Here is an 18,337-nt window from a genome sequence, read left to right as displayed (position 1 = left end):
TCAAATTTCTTTTACCATTTTTAGTAGCTGTGATTCTTACTAATATGCAAGAAGCATGGGAGGCTGGGTGTATCCTGCCTGGCTCTTTCTATGCGACTGGTTTACCAGTACTCTGCTACGAGCAGCTTTGAAGTATTTTTGAGGTCTGTTTGTCATGCTCTGTTCCTATGTTCTTCTGAGACTCAATCGGATTCAGGAGGACTGGATTGTTTATAATAATCTTGTTGGGGAAAATACTGTTGAAATGTCAATAATGACATGTATTTGTAGTGCTTTTGTCAATAAAAGTGTACAAGTATTTATTCTTTATTTGCCTTATAGATGAACACTAAGATACTCTCACAAAAATACAGTGAAATAGATTTGTGGGCGTGTGCATGGGACTACAGGTTATTTTTTTTTATTTTTAAACTGAGTCCCAGGGATAGTTCTAATTAAAGAGTTACAGAGTAACAAGACAAAATGACATTTAAATTGTTTGATTAATGGCAGAGATGACTCCTCTACCAAAAAATCCCAAATAAATCCTGAAGAATTGGACTTTCTAGATTGTTCCCTTACCCTTTGAACTTTGACTGGAAGAGAATAAAATCAGCATTAAAGTTGCTATGCTGTACCATATGTTCTCCTGAGAGGATATTGGAATACACACACACCCCTCATGTATTTTAAAATTAAGCCTAAGACAAGCTTGGAAGAAAAATCTTCCTTAATTCCTTTCACTAAGATCTATGGTTTTCATCAGATTATTGACAGATCTAGTCAGCCGTGTACTGTTGGCAGAACTCAGCAGCTTTCTGTTTACTTGCAGCTGCTACTAGCAGATATAAATGGGTTTACTTCTTTACAGTATGTTAGGTCTACCAGAATGTGTACATCTCCTGTATGCCTCCATCCTTACTTTCAAATGTGTTATTTGTCTCTGCTTTTAATATTTTTTTTCATAGAAATAACATTGATATTTTTCAAGGAACTGAAATCTTTAAATATTATTTCTTATCTCTTCTGAATTTCTAGATGTATTTTTGTTTGGCCAAATGACACCAAAGTACAACTAAAGCCTTTAGCATGTTTCTGCGAGAAAATGTTAATAAATAGTCCTTTGAATCTCTCTCAGGTGCACTGCAGGGTCCCTCAGCTTCAAGAAGCAGCAGGCAGGCCTGGGCAGGAAGAGATCAGGAGACTTTGTGTAATTCAGTAACATTTAGACAGAAACTAAACTGAGACACAAACCTATTATGCTTCATCCAAGTTTTAATGTGAATTAGAAATAAGTGAGAAAAAAATAATACTGGTTTTATCCAGTACAGTTTTGGGTTGTACTGGGTGTCAGGCTAAGCTGTCCCCTTATGGTAATTGTTCTTCAGAAGCAGGTGCTTGACTATATTAGCAGATGTGTGTACGTAATACTATCGTTAGTAATTTCCCCTGTTCTTTTAAAGGCAACTTAAAAGTGTAATTTTAGTCTTCATGGGAAGCAGTTGTCTTTGGGGAAGAACTGTGAAAGTGGGCTATGAGGATTGGCAGTGTTTTATATAAATGTGAAATACTTTCTCAGATTTGTTACATACAAAGGTGTTTGCCCAGTGCAATCTGCCACGACTCAGGAGTGTACTACACTGATCTGTGTCATCTTCACAGCAAAATGAATATACAGGTGCTTTGCTCCATCTTTTTCTTACACGTTCTGCCAGAGTGTTGTGCTGCAGCACTGTTGACAAAGACACTGAGGCAGGTGCATGGGGGAGTAATGATGCTACTGTTACGGCTCTGGTTCCTAAAAGTTCTGATCAGAATTAAGGGGGTGATGCACAGTACACCAGCTGGTTCACAAGTTTAATCTTTGCTAGTGCTTTTATTCATTAGTGCTTTTTGAATTTGCTCTCATAGTCATTTCTTCCCCTGCATCTAATTCAGTCTGATGACCGTTGACTAGGGTTACTAACGTGTTTCTGAGTGACGGATGGAACAAATAAATGTCTTTGAAGACTGCCCCTTAGATGAGTGTCTCACTTTGTGAGCATGTCAGCTGTGAATGTTACAAAGCTGTGTGGTTTTGGAGACGATGCTACCATGAAGACTTGCTGTTTCTTAGTGCACAATAATGGGATTATATATTAACTTTAAGACATTCTGGTTTTTGCATAACGATTTTAATGATGTAGTCAGGAAATATGTTAACATCAGCTTTTTAAAATGGGGAATGAAATAAAGACAGTTCCCTACTCAGAGTGGCTTGAACGGCATCTGTACTGCATAGGCTTTCTTGTTGCACTATTTTCATCAGCTTATGAGCTGGGAGGCTTTGGTTACCTGTCAGCACTGTTTAATGTATTTGTGGAGGTTTTGGGAGGGGAAAAGAACGGGCAAGAACTTCAGGCAATAGATTTCATCCTTATTGCCTCATTCCCTAGCAGAGGAGCCTGGTGTCCTGCAGGGGAATTCCAGCTGTCGCGTTCATTAGCTGTGTCTGGCAGTTTTCAGTCCACAGCATTTAGGTTTACAGAGTGCAAACGTACATTTGGATTTGCTAGTCTTAGCAGAGAGCTAGAGCGCTAAATCTTTTTATGATTTGATAGGAGGTACAAACTAATTTCTTCTGACTGGTCTGACTATGTTCTGTGTGATGACTGACTGTGTACAGCCCCACTTGGAGAGAAACTGTGATTTACTGCAGAGAGAGACTGTCTGTCCTGAAACAAGGTGCTGCTACCTCAGTTTAAAATGGGGGAAGTACCTGTCACTAGGAGCTCCATTGGAGAAATTTTCAGGCCCTTCATGAAGGAGGTGGGAATTGGCAAGATGCAGAATTCAGGAAGGAGGTTGGGGCCTCCAAAGAAAGTGCTCCCTGTATTTCCTTTGATGGTGCACAGCTTTCCTTCCCATGACAAGTAACTTCTGATGGGTGTTTAAATTAAAAAGGTGGAAGGGCCAAAGAGTTTAGCAGGGATGACCAGGACACCCAGCACATTGCTGTGGGAGGAAAGCAGGTTTTGCTGTTGTGTGAGGTGAGACTGAATGAACTCTGAGGTCCTATTTTGTGATTGGAGAGCTCCAATGACAAGTCATCTCAAAGAGTGCTGGATTGTTTAACCTGATGTTGTAATATTTTATTTCAAATGATGACACAGAACATATTGGGTGCTGGTATTTGTGTCCCTTTGTGTGTGAAGCTGGGTTGCCTTAGTTACCAGGAGTTGCAGAATTCCTCACAAGCTGACTGCCAGGCTCCTGAGTATTACAGCACAGCAGTGTGCTGGTGGTATCTTAAATAGGATTGTAGCAATGTGTGTGTGGGCAGAGAACAACAGAGCAGAGGGAGAATGGTTCAGAGCTGGAGCCTGTTAACTTCTCAAAAGATGAGTAGAGTAACTTTCTCTGAGGCTTTAAGACCCAGTATGCGGATAGTGTCTTGCTGAGAGCAGGGGTACTTGTTCTGAAAGGACATCTGCTAATTTAAAAATACATCTAGCAAATTGACAGTAGGACTTGAGCTTGAAAGAGAACAGCGTGAAGGAGGAAGAACCTTGTATACTTAAATAGTAGAGATTAGAGATTGCTTTCAGCTCAGTTGCAGTTATTTTGAAAGCAGAAGTCCTTTGCTAAGTAGGGAAGCTAGGTGAAATGAAAGCAGAACGCTGGTACTGCTTGCTCGCCTCACAGCACCTCTCCCCAACCCATCCAGAAGGGCTTGCAAGGTCAGAAAGCTTATGGGAACATGTGGAGTTAGTGCTGATCTAGAGATGTTAACAGCCTTTATTTTGGTATTCTGTGTTTTGCCAAGACTAACCCTTGGTGGCAGGAGTCGTGAAGTGCAAGCGTCAGTGGAAGTAGCTCCAAACAGAGCATGAGTGCTTGGGTTTGGTACCACATTGTGGCTTTTGGATGAAAACTAACATAGATGGTGAATGAGGTTGTGCTTTTAAATAATATGCAATAAAGTTTTTCCTTACTGCACAATGATGAGTGGGAATTGTTCTCATCCAGGCAATGTGCATTTTGTCCCATCCCATTTCCTCTGCGACAAAGGATACAACTTCCAGTGATTGTAATGGGAGCAGCTATACTGGAGTGGTCTGCTCTAGAAATACCACCCTCCAAGTCTCTGTCTGTGGGATAGAGATGTGCCTGTGCTTGTGTCCCTGCCAACTGTTAAAAGATAATTTTGTTGTTAATTATCTGTCACTTGAAAGCTTCAATGATAATTTTGAGCAACTGCCTCAGGGTATTATGAAATTATTGAAGTCTCAGCTGCTGACCTGGCTGTTCTCCTGTTGCTGTTCTTGGCCAATAATTCCTCTTGATAGTGTAAATACTGTTGCTCTAAAAGCCATTTGGGACCTCTGATTGCTTTTTTTTTTTGTGTAGTTGGGGATGAAATAGTAGTGTAGCTGGGCTTCCGAAAAGCTACTGCTGCATATACAGATACTAATGGGATTTCAGTTGAGCTGGGGGTGGTGAAGAAAAAGAGGGGTGGCTTGTTGGGTTATCCTCTGCATGATTTACTCCTGGGACTTCATATTAATCTGTATTTGATCCTGCATGCGTCTGGGGTTACGTGTCACTAATCCATAAAGTGAAAGCATGTGCTTTCCAGAGTTTGAAACTGGCAACTTTGGTGACCCAGCAAAAGAAGTAGAGGAGCCTGGTTTCATAACAGATATGTCCTAGTTAGAACTGGCATCATATGCTGGATGTTGATAACTGTGGTATGGAAAGAGATAATGTATTAAAATACGGTTGGGTTTTTTTTTATTTCTTGAAGGGGATAATCAGCTAGATTATAAAATGCTGTGTCTGGTTTTCAGGTCAGCTGGTGGTATGTACGCTCTGCTCCTGCGTCATGAAAACAAAGCAGATCTGGCTCTTCTCCGCGCACATGCTCCCTCTGCTGGCGCGGCTCTGCCTGGTCCCTCTGGAAACCATTGTCGTCATCAACAAATTTGCCATGATTTTCACCGGCTTGGAAGTTCTCTACTTTCTGGCATCGAATCTTCTGGTGCCCTATAACTTGGCGAAATCTGCTTACAGAGAGCTTGTCCAGGTAAGATGGTGAACATAATTTTATTTTCCTTGACCTGAGCATTTTTCTTACAGGAAAGAAATTAATACTTTGGCTGTCTTTTTTGAAGCTGTGCGTGTTAACTTGTGCTTTCTTAGCAAACCAAACGAGTTGCTATGCATAGCATCTTCTTTCTTTAATTTATGGTAGTTTATAATTTGTATGGGTGAGTAGTTAAGGCACTCAGCTGCTGCCCAGCTGAGCAGTTCCACTTCACTTGGACTTTGCTTAGTCCTTCCAAAGTCTAGGCTAAAAGGCAAGATTGCAGCAGAATGGTATTTATGGCCTCACTAAGTGAGCAAGGTAGTCCCCATGATTTAACTGTGGTAGCTGTTCATTTCAAGAAACGCTTTCTTTACAAAAAGTTTGTGATTATTGTGTGTTAAATTGGGAGTAACACTAAAGCTGATTTTGACCGTAATAATGGCTGACTTAGTGATTTGTAACTTGAACTTAGTCATTTGAAAGGTCTGTAGTATTTGCTTCAGAACAGCAGCATTGCTGAAACCTCTTAACAAAAGGGTTAGCAGGAACAGCAGACTGATCTGATATGTATCCATTTTTTTTCTATAAAAATAAGATACATGTGTATATGCATCCATCTGTACGTTTCAGTGTGAAAAGATTGATGCTCACTTGACTTCTGACAGGTTATTTCAGCTCTTACCACTTGCTGGATTTTTTCAAACCAAGCCACTGTTTTTCTGTCTTCTACCGTTCAGTCCAGAAGCAGCCTGAAACCTAACTTGTTAAGCTCTTTCAGAGCCCTCTTTAAAGCTCTTCTTTGCTGTCATATCTGTCATACACAAACAAACACTTGGCAGCAGTGAGTGTCTGGCGTGCCAAAGCCTCAGCCTGTCATATGGATCATTGCTGTGGTTATTTATTTTGTATGTAATTGGTCTTTGGAGCAGGATTATCCTTCTGTGCTTGTACAGCACTTAGCATGGTCTGATCTTGTAGATTTGCTGATAAAAACAACTAATTTGGGAGGTAATTGAAAGTTTCAGTTTTGTTTTTTCCAATGAGAATAGGAAAATCATGCTTTCTGTTTACTTAGTGGTAACATGGTATAAAACAGTTGCACAGCTTTGTGCAGCTCAAAGACTTGCAACAGGTTTGAACTAGAATTTCCATTTTCCATGTGCATGAGCAGATGCAGAGTTTAGCTTCCTAAAGTCAAATTCAGATTGGATGCAGATGTAAAGAGTCACGTGTTTATTTTTTATTAGACACTTATGTTTAAAATGCTTCAACACCTTATGAATGTTTTAACTGCAAGTACATTCTGGGGTGAGGGAGGAAATAGTGGTTCCTTGGTGATTTTTTTTGTTGTTGTTGCTTGTCAGATCTATATTCTAAATATAGCTGTTAAACAGATTTCCTCATCTCTAGGGTTACTTGTCTGTCTTCCCCCCAGTATTTCAAATCTTTGTATGCCAGGCTGTATCAGTGATGTAATCAGGAGGAAGGGATATTCCTTGTGCATGGCCTTTGGATACCGATCATAGCCTTTTCTCCTGACTTTTTATGCAGAGGGCATAAACTGTGGTGTGTTTTTTTTCCTTTGGTATACAGAGAAAATGGCAGAAAGTTTATAATGTGGCATTGGATTTATAATAATGTCATATGCTGCCTTTCTAAACACACGTAGTAGAGAGTGGGTTGGAATGAAAAGTTGTGTGAGTGGTTTTTGCATTGTATTGACAATATGGAAAAACAGAGTTTTCACTTTTAAAGAGCTTGCTGCTCTTTGCCTGTGTTCCTGAAACAGAACAGAAGAAAAAACATTGGCTCATAATGTGTTCATTCATATTACTGGTTCCAACTCTACTACAAATCAAACTTAGTAAGTTTATTCCAGAGGAGGATATTCTTGTTTTGTCTTGAATGTTTTCCTATTTGTATTTCCATCACTATAGCTTTGTGCAGTTGTTAGTTTTCAGTTATGCCTTCATCCTGGTGCTGTGAGCTTACTGCTCTTCCGGCCGGATTTGATTGTTGTTTTGATATCAGTGGCAAAACTTAGTGCATATTGGGATGTTAAACACCAGGAGTGTTTCCTGAGACAGCCCTACTGTGTGGGCCAAGGCAGCTTTTTGTGTCTCTTTCAGACAGTGGCTAATGGTATAATTTAAGAGCAGGTCCAGAACCTTGGCTGCCTGCTTGCAGCAGCAGATGCCAGAAATACTTCATGGTTGTGAATCTACATTATGAGCATAGCATGACCCTTTTCCGATGTGGTGGAGCACTCTGCCAGGAGCTGCACAGCATTGCTAGCGTTGGTCCCAGGCCAGGGGAACCTCCTGAGGGCAGATGCACTTCCTTCACGAGTGCAAAGTGAAAAGCTGGAGCTTGGCACCACGTCCCAGCCAGCAGCATATTGCTTGTCCATCAGCCACTGTACATACAACAGCAGGTCCCATGAACACAGTATCCCTTATGCTTGTCAAGAAAGACTAGGTAGGAAGCTTTTTTAGCATTTACTAAAGTTTCCCAGCCACTATAGATTATAGGCCACTGTGGGAAGCAATTGAGGAGGAAATAGTAGTTATGAGTGATTTCCTTTTGATTTTCTGTATTCAGTCCAGCTATGTGAAGTTCCAGGTTCTTGGAAGGTACTGCATTGTAACTTAGCCTTTGCAGTATGAAAGAAGTAACCTGAGCTTCAGAGTCCTCTGAAATAACTCTTAAGCACGAATTTCAAAACACTTAGTGGGTTTTCAAAACAGTGCATTAGGAGCAGTCAGAAGTCTGCTTGTCTGAATGTTCTTTTTGAGATACTTAAATGTCAACTGTCTTGGGTATTAAGTTTTTGCTTTGCTGAACTGTTTTTAAGGAGATTTGCTGTACTGAGGTGACGTGGCTCATATTTCAATATCTAGTGTGTGCAGTGACTTGGCTGTAGTCCCAGAGGAAACAACATTGCTGTGACTAAAGCTGGGCAGAAAGGTGTGTGAGGGTTGTGTGTGACCTGGGGGCAGGGGCTGCAGTTGGCAGCTCTAAGGTGGCTACTCCTAGGAGGGGGCGTTCAGCTGGTCTGATAACTTGCTGCAGTCAGGTGCTGGTCCATACTTTAAGGCAGACTGGCAATATGTCATTGCTGAACCTGGCTGTCCATCTGTCAGGCTGTAGTTTGATGTACCTCCTCTTTTCCTTTGGGGTGGCTGGTGCCACATGAATTACCCTTAGCTTCCTTGTGGCTATGCTGTTGATTGTCCTTTTGCTATCAAACCACAGGTGCTGGGAACCAGTAACAAACTGCATTTTTCTCTCTTGCCCAGGTGGTGGAGGTGTATGGTCTCCTGGCTTTGGGGATGTCTCTGTGGAACCAGCTGGTCGTCCCAGTTCTTTTCATGGTGTTTTGGCTTGTCTTATTTGCTCTTCAGATCTATTCCTATTTCAGTACACGGGACCAGCCTGCCTCAAGAGAGAGGCTCCTCTTCCTCTTCTTGACAAGGTAATTAACTGGTCTGCAAATAGTCCATTTTCTGGTTTTGACTGTCTTCTGAAATGAATGTATGTGCTTTTTTAGAGACCAGATACATAGATTGCCTTTACTGCCTTTGGATACCCAGCAAATATTTGTCTTTAGCACAGTGACCATGTATGTAAACTTGTCTTTCAGAACCCCCATTCAGATCCCATTCAGGACAGACAGCATTAGTAGAACTGAGAGAGTTCCCAAAGCAAGCATAATTAGAGCTTTGGTCCGAAGTTGTTTTCAGTGTACAAATTGGTTTTAAATCTGAAGTATTACAGCTGAAGTTCAGTCCAACTGGTATCTTATTCATGATTGTATTGCTTTCTGAACCCTTTATCTCGTTCCTTCATTCTGATGTGGAACACATCCTTGAGTTCATCCAAGCAGCTGCAAGTAACCAACTCCCAAAGTAACTTTTGAGCCCAGTGATTAATTTGGCAGAGGTATAAAGGTCTTACAGATACCAAATTCCCAAAAGCTTTGTAAAAAAACTGATTGTAAGGTAAAGAAGAGAGGCCCGTGTTAGTGCTCCTACTGAGAGGAATGCAGAATTTGAGGGATTCTTCTGCTGGACCCTATGTGCTTTTGGTGGCTGTTTAGCTAGAAATTGGAGCACAGGAAAGGAAGCAGAGAGGAATTGGGTGTGTTGCAGAAGGTGGGTTAGGCAAATGAGATAGTGTAATACTGAGATGGAGAGAAAAGAGGTAGTAGTTGTCTAAAAACAGGTAACATAGGAAGTATTATTTGGAGACCATACATAATTAGTTCTGTTTGGGTAGCAACCTGTTTGAGGAACTTTGCTCATTACTTCAGTTTTCCAATCAGACTTTCTGACTGCTTAGTTTGTTCTTGCCTCTCTGTGTGTATATCTAAGGTGCTAGAGTGTATGCTGCCAAAATTCATTATAATTAAGGAGATGTGCCAGGGGTTTTATTACATGTAGTATTAAAATTGCTTAGTGTCACACTGCATTGTGTAAAAGCACTGAGTATATTACCTGATTCTTACCTTAAACTATTGCTGTCTGAACTTTTTCCTGCTGTTCATGTCAGCTGCAGTTTGTTTTGTTACAACAGAGGAACTGCAGTTAGCAGAGGTGGGGAAAGTTATCCTTTCCTTTGTAAATGTGTTTATTCCTACACCAAATTGTTAGACTTCCCCTGTTCATGGCAAAACAGGTAACTAGCTTTGTAGACTTGCATTGATTTCATCTGAGTAAATGAATACCAGTTGATCTCTGAAGTTCTGTCTGCAGTTGGAAAAGTACAGAGAAATTATGCAAATATTTTCAGTGTTTTCAATTCTGTCACAGTCAAAATAGAAAGTCAAAATAGTCACAGAAAAATAGTAATGCTTATTCATGTTAAAACACACAAACTTCAGCAGTACCACTGAGAACTTCTTGCCCCTTAGGAGGGAGCTGAAATACCTTGTCAGGCCAGGTAATAATGTAGTGCTGTCTGTTCAAGAAAATGGAAGAAAAGATGTGATCTTCCATGAAAGTGAGTTCTGCATCTGTGCCCTTTAAGTGTAATGATTACTTAAAATAGTGTTGCTGGAATTCAGGTGAGAGCAGTTGGGGTGTGCAGAATAGCTGTGTCTGGATTTTTTAAGAACATCTTGAGTGGCTGTACTGGGTCAGACCAAATCCTGATCTAGCCTAGGATCCAGTTGCCAGCAGTGACTGTAATGGGTGCATGGAAAGACAGCCACCTGTAATACAACAGACAGCCATGTTCCCTAGTGCTCATCCAGTCCCACACCCAGCTCCAGCTGTCGGGCTGCGTTAGCTGGATATGCTTAATCTGTGTTCAGTAACCCTCAAAAGATTTCTCTTCCATCAGTCTGTGCTTTCTGCCTTTGAACCTGTGTGTGCTTGTGTCATTTGAAAGATCCCGAGGCAAGGAGTTTCACAGCTTAACCTGGTCTGTATGATGAGAAATCCATTCTGATTGTTTGAATCCATGTAGGTTCATTCAATGCCCTCAATTCATGTCTTGGGGCAGGGAGAGGAAAGATCAAAGAGTTTTGTTCTTTAAAGTCAAGTTGTATAGGTCTGTTCTTCCTAGAATGGAGAGCTCTTGCTTGCATGTTTGCTGTTCAGAAGCTCTTCTGTACCTTTCATTGTCCTTGCTGTTCCTCTCAAAATCTTTTCCATGACTATGTGACTGCTGTAATTTTTCAAGAGTTCAGCTCTGTGGAACAATTTATAAACTCTTGCTTGACATATAAAAATAACACTCAGAGCTCCCCAGGCTTCTCTTTGAGCTCTTAAGCTCCTCTGGGACCCTTACGTAGTAGATCATCTGGAAATAAGTTTAAGAAGGGTATTGAAATTACTCTGACAAAAAAAAAAAAGGATTGGACAGCAGGCAGAAAAGCCAGGATTCTTGATTTCTGACCATTTATTTTGAAGCAAAACTTAGAGTTCCTCAAATATCTGGCAGAAACAACTGCTTTAAATACTGCATTACTCACTACCTTGACCAACAGGAACACGTAAAAGCTTTTTCAGCCCTGCTCAACTTGGTGAATGGGCAGAATTTGAAGGCTTATCAGAAGCACTGCAAATAGTGTATGTAAACACACCAACATTTTCTGTTGCAAATTGCTTACAAAGAAGACTTCTGGTTAAGGTAGTCATTAAAAGAGACAAAGTAAAGGTCTCTTGGATGGGGTTTTTTACTTTTGAAGCATATACTTCCTCAAAACTGTTTTGTAGGAGCACTGGACTAGTTCACTCTGCAGTTGATCAATTAGCATGACATGTTTATGCCCACTGTAACTTCTCTCCCAAGGCTACTATCCTGGGGAACCACCAAGGACTTTATTTATTTTTAATTAAAATGAATGGGGGTGTCAGTGGATACCTTGGACTATGTGAGGATTTCCAGATGTGTAGTCCTTGGCTGGCTCTTTTCCTAGTGTTGGGGCCTGTGGGTGCACTGCACTCCCCTTGTTGCAGAGGCTGAAGAGCACTGACACACTTTGGCCACTCCCAGTCCTGCAGTGCCAGGGTGCAGAGAAGAGCTGCAGTAACAGAGCTGTTCTCAGCCTCCTCAGGCGCACTCTGAGGTCTCACTCTCTGGGACTACATTTCAGGGCGTGACCTGGGTGCGTGCGGCTGTCAGGTCGAGTTTTGGCTCCGAGAGCCCTGCGCCAGCGGGACAGTGCCACCGTGTGGCTCAGCGCTGGAGGGGACCAGAGAGACACTGGAGCAGTGGCCAGCTAGTGCCGGGGGGGAGCCGAGATGAAGTTGTGTCTGAGCAAGAAGTGACAGAATTCGTCTCTGCTCTTCCTTTTTGTTGGAGAGCTTCTAATATTGTCATTAAATGAATCCAGTTTTGCCTTAAAAACCGCTTGCACAGTTCAAAGGACATGAGGAGGGTTCATTGTTGCTTTTAACTGATGGAGATTTTCTTTTTCTTTTCCCCTCTGTCCTCCCAGTATTGCCGAGTGCTGCAGCACTCCCTACTCGCTCCTGGGCTTGGTCTTCACAGTCTCCTTTGTTGCTTTGGGAGTTCTGACTCTCTGCAAGTTCTACTTGCAGGGTTACCGAGCATTCATGAATGATCCTGCTATGAACAGGTAAGCGCCTCCTTGTGCCTAGGGTCTAAAAAGAAGCAGACAAAAGGATTTTATACAGGAATATATGGTTTCCATTGCAGTTTTTTATCTTAAGAACTCCTGGGTAGCCTTGAGAGGCTTTTTGTATGCAAGTGTATGTGTACATTGGAAGGACTGAGGTGAGTGTACAGCTTGTTACAGAGTTCTTGGGACATGGTTCGTTTCTGTAAGAAATTCAGGGCTGTTAGTCGGGTTTTATAATTTCACAGTTTGATTCTCTTCAGTGTCTTCATTTTCATGAGTCACTGGAAAATTTTCACATGCTTGGATAATATAAACTCTTCATATTTCCTTTTCCTCATTTACCCTGTAGTCATGTGTGAAACCTTACTAATCTTTGAGGGTTAAAACACTATATGGACTGCCTGTAAATTACTATGGGAGATAGCAAAAAATATAGAAACTGCCTTGTCTTAATGCTTGTCCCAGCTTCTCTAATATGAAATTGGGATCCTAGTTGTGAAATTACCTTTCTCAGTTACTCCACCCCTTAACTCTATAGAAATTTCAGACCATATGCAAAAGAATATATTACATTTTGGATTCCAAGATGTGGATGCAAAAACTGTATAAATTGAGGCTACCCAGGAGTAGTCTACATAAAAGCATCTTTTGGGGAAACATACTGTGCTGGGCAGTCTGTACTTTCACTGTTTCAAATTGTGGTGCTTGGAGGAAATAAATATAGTCTGAGGTTCCAAGCCAAAAAGAAGTGGACAGCTGTTTGGTGTAGGTACAGAGAGAATAAACTGGAAAATGGCTGAATTGCTGATTTACCTAAACTGGGCACTGGGTGGGGTGTCAAGTCAGGGCTGTTTCTCCCAGGGCCAAAGGACAGACAGGAGGATTGTGATGGAGAGGTGGAGAGGGTCCTCGTGGTGATGAGGAATGAGGGTGGCTGGTGCCCGGGTGTAGCCATAGCAGGGCTGTGTCAGGCTTGTGTGGACAGCACTGAGCTGGTGGGTTCCTCCTTTTAAGATGCAACCTAGGTCCTTAAAATGCTTTATGCTTGGGGGTCCTTGACATTGGGTGGTATCTGCTGGGCTGGATGTAGCTCATACACTGCTAGTCAGGAGCAGGCACTGAAATCTGCTAGTTCCTAACCCCCGGCACTTCAACATTTCTGGAAATGTTCCTCTGTGGTTAAAGTCTTAGCAGGTACATCAGCAGAAGTTAAAAAGCAGTGACATTTGAAGGGTTATGGCAGAAAGAGACAGCTTATTTCCTGTTGTTTCTAGATGTGTTTTTTAACCAACGTTGACACTCAGAAAGATGTGGTTGTTTGTTCTTTTCACTGTGTTGATCTGCAGGGGAATGACTGAAGGAGTCACGCTCCTGATCCTGGCTGTGCAGACAGGCTTGATTGAGCTCCAGGTTGTGCATCGGGCATTCCTGCTCAGTATCATTCTTTTCATAGTGGTGGCATCCATACTTCAGTCCATGCTGGAAATTGCTGATCCCATTGTCTTGGCACTGGGAGCCTCAAGGGACAAGTAAGAGACTGTTTTTCTAAACCCAAAGTTACTCAAATGCTGTTTTAAGAGTTGATAAACTAGTAGTCGATGACCTGACCTGGATTTCTAGTAGCTTGTAAAGTTACCCTGTCTTTTCTGCACACAGGTTTCTTTTCTACTCTAAATTCTCTCGTTTTTTCCTCTCTATCCTGCTCCCTGGAGGGCACACAGTAATCCTCTTCACCATGCTGTGTGCTGGCAACCAGGGGTGACTTGGGTCACCCGATGCTGCTCAGGACTGAGTCCATCCAGCCTGTGCAAGGCCATGGTGTGGTAGAGATTGTAAAACTTTTTTTTTATGTGAAGCTGGGATCCCAAAATGACAGGGTTTACTGGCAGTAAAGAGATGGAAGGCTTGCTTTAGTGTACAAGGTGTTGGGATTGTGTGGGATTGTTGTTGCTAGGTCTGTGTTTTGAAGAGCTGTATGGTATCTGGTGTTCTTGTATTAATCTCTTTGTATATTTGCTAATTGCTTGTGTCTTTTCCCTTTCTGTAACCTGTAAGTGAAGAAATAAAAGAGAGGATTTATTTATTTATGTTGAGAGTTTGTTTAGCTTTGGGGCTACTTGTAGCCAGCATGTTCTGCCTGCAGCAGTGTTAGCTTCCAGTATAGTAACAGAGGGAAAGGGAGTAGAGCCAGGATATGAGCATCTGCCCAGTTTAAACAAGCAGTCTGTGGTGAGAGAGTTTTAACTCCCTTCTGCCAAATCTTCCAGGCAGTTCTAAATCAACTAGGATCAGAATAAATTCCACTTCAGCTCTCTTTCTCCCTCACCACAAACAGAGGATTGCAGACCTCACAGTAGTGTTCTGATGTTTCTGCAGACTGTGTTGAACTAGCCAGTTTCTGCTACTGTCCTGTCCCCACAGGACTTTCACTTTTTCTGTACCTCATTTCCAGAGGTAAATGAGATTGAAATGCAACCTGAGGAATATGTAGAGGTGTAGTAAATTACTGGAGCTATTCTGAAAGCCTTCAAAAATAGGTGGGTGTAAAAAGATTGATGGTGTGTTTAGGTTGGGGAGGAGATTAGGAGGAGGTAGGAGGCAGAGTGAGGACTGGCAGAGATGAATGTTCAAGTTCTGCTACATTTCTTCTTTCGTGATCTCTGAATTGGGGAATACACTTCTAAAGGCAGCAAGGTTCAATCTGGTGATGAAAGGAAATACCTTTGCTCTATGGATGTTAGCAAAAAAACATAGAAGAGTTGGAATAAGTATATAATCTGGGAGATCTCTGTCAATATAGAAAAGGGTACGAACAGTTACATGCATATTAATTTTATTTATTTTAATGGACTTTCAACTGAAACAGTATCTCAGATACTTAATTTGTCTTATCACTGACTTGAACCATTGTGACAAATACTGTAGGTAAATTTTTGCCTATAATCTTTTTCTTTGTATTGAAAACAGCAAAGGTCAGATGAGAGAGAGGTTTTCATATTGCATGTCTTGTATGCTGGGAACGAGACTGTGCCCAAGTGAAATGGAAACTCCTTTCAACAAGTTAAAGCCTTAAGCAAACATCTAACGTGCCTACATCCAGCAGTCTGCCTGCTCTTACTCAGACACTCCAATCTGTCTTCAGAAATAAAAACCTATTGTGTTGTTTGCAGGAGTTTGTGGAAGCACTTCCGAGCAGTCAGCCTCTGTTTGTTCTTGCTCGTGTTCCCCGCGTACATGGCCTACATGATTTGTCAGTTTTTCCACATGGATTTTTGGCTGTTGATCATTATCTCCAGCAGTATCCTGACCTCTCTTCAGGTAAGAATGTTAGCCTGGTAGTAGCTGTGAAGCCCTGCATTAACTGTGATGCTGTTACTCTAGGGGGGGAAATAGATGATGAGAAAAGAACAAGAATGATGGAAGGGCAGAAGTACAAGATATGATATAAAATCTCTTTCTTTATCCTGTATCTGAGGCTAAGGAGTTCCTAGGGGTGGCCTGAAAACATAGGTGAATGTAAGTCTTATTTCAGATTGCAGAGCCAGAAGGCTTTTGAGGACATAACTATTGTTGTAAAAAGGCTTTTTTCCCGAGTGTTCATATATGTATTTTTAGTTAGGTATGACTCTTTGAAAGTCATTTGATAGTCAAAACAAGTAGTGTAAATATAGGAAGTGTTTTGTACTGTCAGTATTTGTTATAATTTGCTTTTTTTGTTATTCAATTTATAAAATCCCCCCTCGTGATGCTCAGCACTTTTGTTTAATCAACTCAGCTATCTTCTGGACTCAGGAGCAGGGGAAGTACTCGGGGGCAAGCTTAAATGCTTTGTAAGAACAAATGAATTTGATTTGTCTTGAAGTCCAGCAGCAATTTTAATACTTTGGGGCTTGCCTGTCCTCTGGTTTGGGAGCGTGGTGTGTACGGAGCTCAATGGACAGTGCTGGATGATGTATGCTCCAGTTCAGAATTGAATGCTGAGCTCATGGTCTTGCACTGTGTTACAGGTGCTTGGGACACTCTTCATTTATGTTTTGTTCATGGTGGAAGAGTTCAGAAAAGAACCAGTAGAAAATATGGATGATGTGATTTATTATGTAAACGGCACATACCGCCTGCTGGAATTCCTCGTCGCGCTCTGCGTGGTGGCCTATGGTGTCTCAGAAACAGTCTTTGGTGAATGGACTGTGATGGGTTCTGTGATCATCTTCATTCACTCCTACTACAATGTGTGGTTGCGGGCCCAGCTGGGGTGGAAGAGTTTCCTCCTTCGCAGAGATGCTGTGAATAAGATCAAATCACTGCCCGTCGCCACAAAGGAGCAGCTGGAGCAACACAACGATATCTGTGCCATCTGCTACCAGGTAAGAATAGAAGTGACAAAAGGTTGCCTGAACTTAAGTATCTCCAGACTGTCAAATTCAGTCTGCAGCTAGTAAAATATGTTACTTGAATGATGTTTAATGAGCAATATTGTGCTCAAAAAGTTACTTGAATTACCCAGTTTTCTGCTTTGTGAAAATTGGAGTGCTGGATAGTTTTTATGAATAAAGAGATGGTTTGGGTGTGTTTAAGCTCTCATTCTATTTTTCCAGTTACACAACAGTGTGCTTGAGCTTCTTTGAAACCTCTTGTGTTTGGATTGAGCTGGTTTCAGTAGTAACAGCAAATATGCCCTTTCTTTATTAGTGGAAGATTTCGTCACTGAAGGACAAGGTGTACTCAGTAGCTGATTTGTTATTATTCCATAGAAGCAGCTCAGTCTCTACAGACATTGCTACTTTCACTTAATGTACTATGTCAGTTTTATAACAGAAACCTAATTATCAAAAGGTTAAGGGACTTTCTAATCTAAGCCAGCAGATGTAAGGACTGTAGAAATCAATGCTGAAAGTAGTATCTTTATCACACCTCCAGCTCCAAAGTCTCTTTTTCATGGACAGAAATTGTAGCTATGTACGACAGTGGAAGCAGCACCCTAAGATTAGTAGTGTGCAGCTGGAATGCAATTGGATTGATTCCAAACTTGGTACAGATTCTTTGAAGAGTAGAACTACTGGTGCCAGGTGGAATGGCAGTGTTTGAAACGCCAGACAGTAATATGTGGGTCTCAGCTGACAGGGTGTTACTTCGCTTCTGGCCTGTTGTTGTTACATCTTGTATCTGTAAGTGTGCTGGTTTTGACTTGCACAATTGTTCCTTAGCAACTGAGCCTGTGACGCTCATCCTACAAATGCTTTTATTTAAGTGTAATAATTTACAAACAAAGCTTTTTGCCTAATTCCTAATCCCTGTAATATAAATGGCCAGACCTGGCCTGTGTTTGAATTGTGTGTATATTTAAATGCATAGGCTTGTTGGTGTGAAGGAAGGAACATTCTTTCTTGCTCATGGACTACTTCTTTCTCCTCTGTGGCTAGCGGACCCATTAGATACACAGAGTGAGAGGAGAGGAGTGGGATTACAAATAATATGACCTTTCTTTTTTCTGTGTCTTTCAGGATATGAAAACTGCTGTGATCACACCGTGTAGCCATTTTTTTCATGCGGGTTGTCTTAAGAAATGGCTCTATGTGCAGGAAACCTGCCCTCTGTGCCACTGCCAGCTTAAGAGCCCTTCGCAGCTACCCGGACTGGGACCAGAGCCAGTTCAACAGCCAAGTCCTAGAGCAGAGCAAAATACCAGACCTGGAGATGCAGCTGAGCCCCCTGGTGTTCAGCACCACAGTGGGCCAAATTCGAAGGACAGCCCTAGCCGGAGCAACGGGCAGGCTGCTGACGGACAGGACAGCCTGGAGGCCCCTGCTGAAGCAGAGGGGTCTCCGAAAGTGGATGGTGACACGAGCCCGTGTGAGGCCAGCCAGGGAGCAGCTTGTGCTGCAGAACTCATTGCAGCCTCAGAGGGGTGCCCCACTCGAGACTGGGGGGTTTGTGTCCAGCTCTAAGGTGACAAAGGACAACGCGGGAACAAAGACATTTCAGAGATCCGAGTCTGACTCAGAAGAAAACCTGTCCTTCCACAGCTGTGAAAGAAGTTTAGCTCTTAATGCTGGTCAAAACGTTATCTCCCATGCTGATTTTTGTGGGCTGCTTGGTAGTGGTAACTCCAGTGAGATGTAGTAGAAATGACTCCAGAGGCTCTCCGAACTGTTGGGCATAGGAAGGATGTCTGGAAGCAAATTGCAGTGCAAGAGCGTTTT

General features: G+C 42.0%; 1 protein-coding gene across 1 annotated transcript in view; it reads left to right on the top strand.

Moving 5' to 3' along the window:
* RNF145 (ring finger protein 145) overlaps window positions 1-18,082 on the top strand; it is a 35,169-nt gene extending 17,087 nt beyond the window's left edge. The window contains exons 4-10 of the mRNA XM_008949143.1: window positions 4,809-5,044; window positions 8,347-8,522; window positions 11,994-12,134; window positions 13,484-13,666; window positions 15,308-15,455; window positions 16,145-16,501; window positions 17,639-18,082. Coding sequence (XP_008947391.1) covers window positions 4,809-5,044; window positions 8,347-8,522; window positions 11,994-12,134; window positions 13,484-13,666; window positions 15,308-15,455; window positions 16,145-16,501; window positions 17,639-18,082 — 1,685 coding nt within the window. The remainder of the gene's footprint in view (window positions 1-4,808; window positions 5,045-8,346; window positions 8,523-11,993; window positions 12,135-13,483; window positions 13,667-15,307; window positions 15,456-16,144; window positions 16,502-17,638) is intronic.
* The last annotated feature ends 255 nt before the right edge of the window (window positions 18,083-18,337 follow it).

This window comes from Merops nubicus, unplaced genomic scaffold, assembly GCF_000691845.1.
Source record: "Merops nubicus isolate BGI_N331 unplaced genomic scaffold, ASM69184v1 scaffold23201, whole genome shotgun sequence".
Classification (NCBI taxonomy): domain Eukaryota; kingdom Metazoa; phylum Chordata; class Aves; order Coraciiformes; family Meropidae; genus Merops; species Merops nubicus.
The sequence above is the reverse complement of the archived record's forward strand: the minus strand, read 5'-3'. Positions and strand labels throughout refer to the sequence as shown.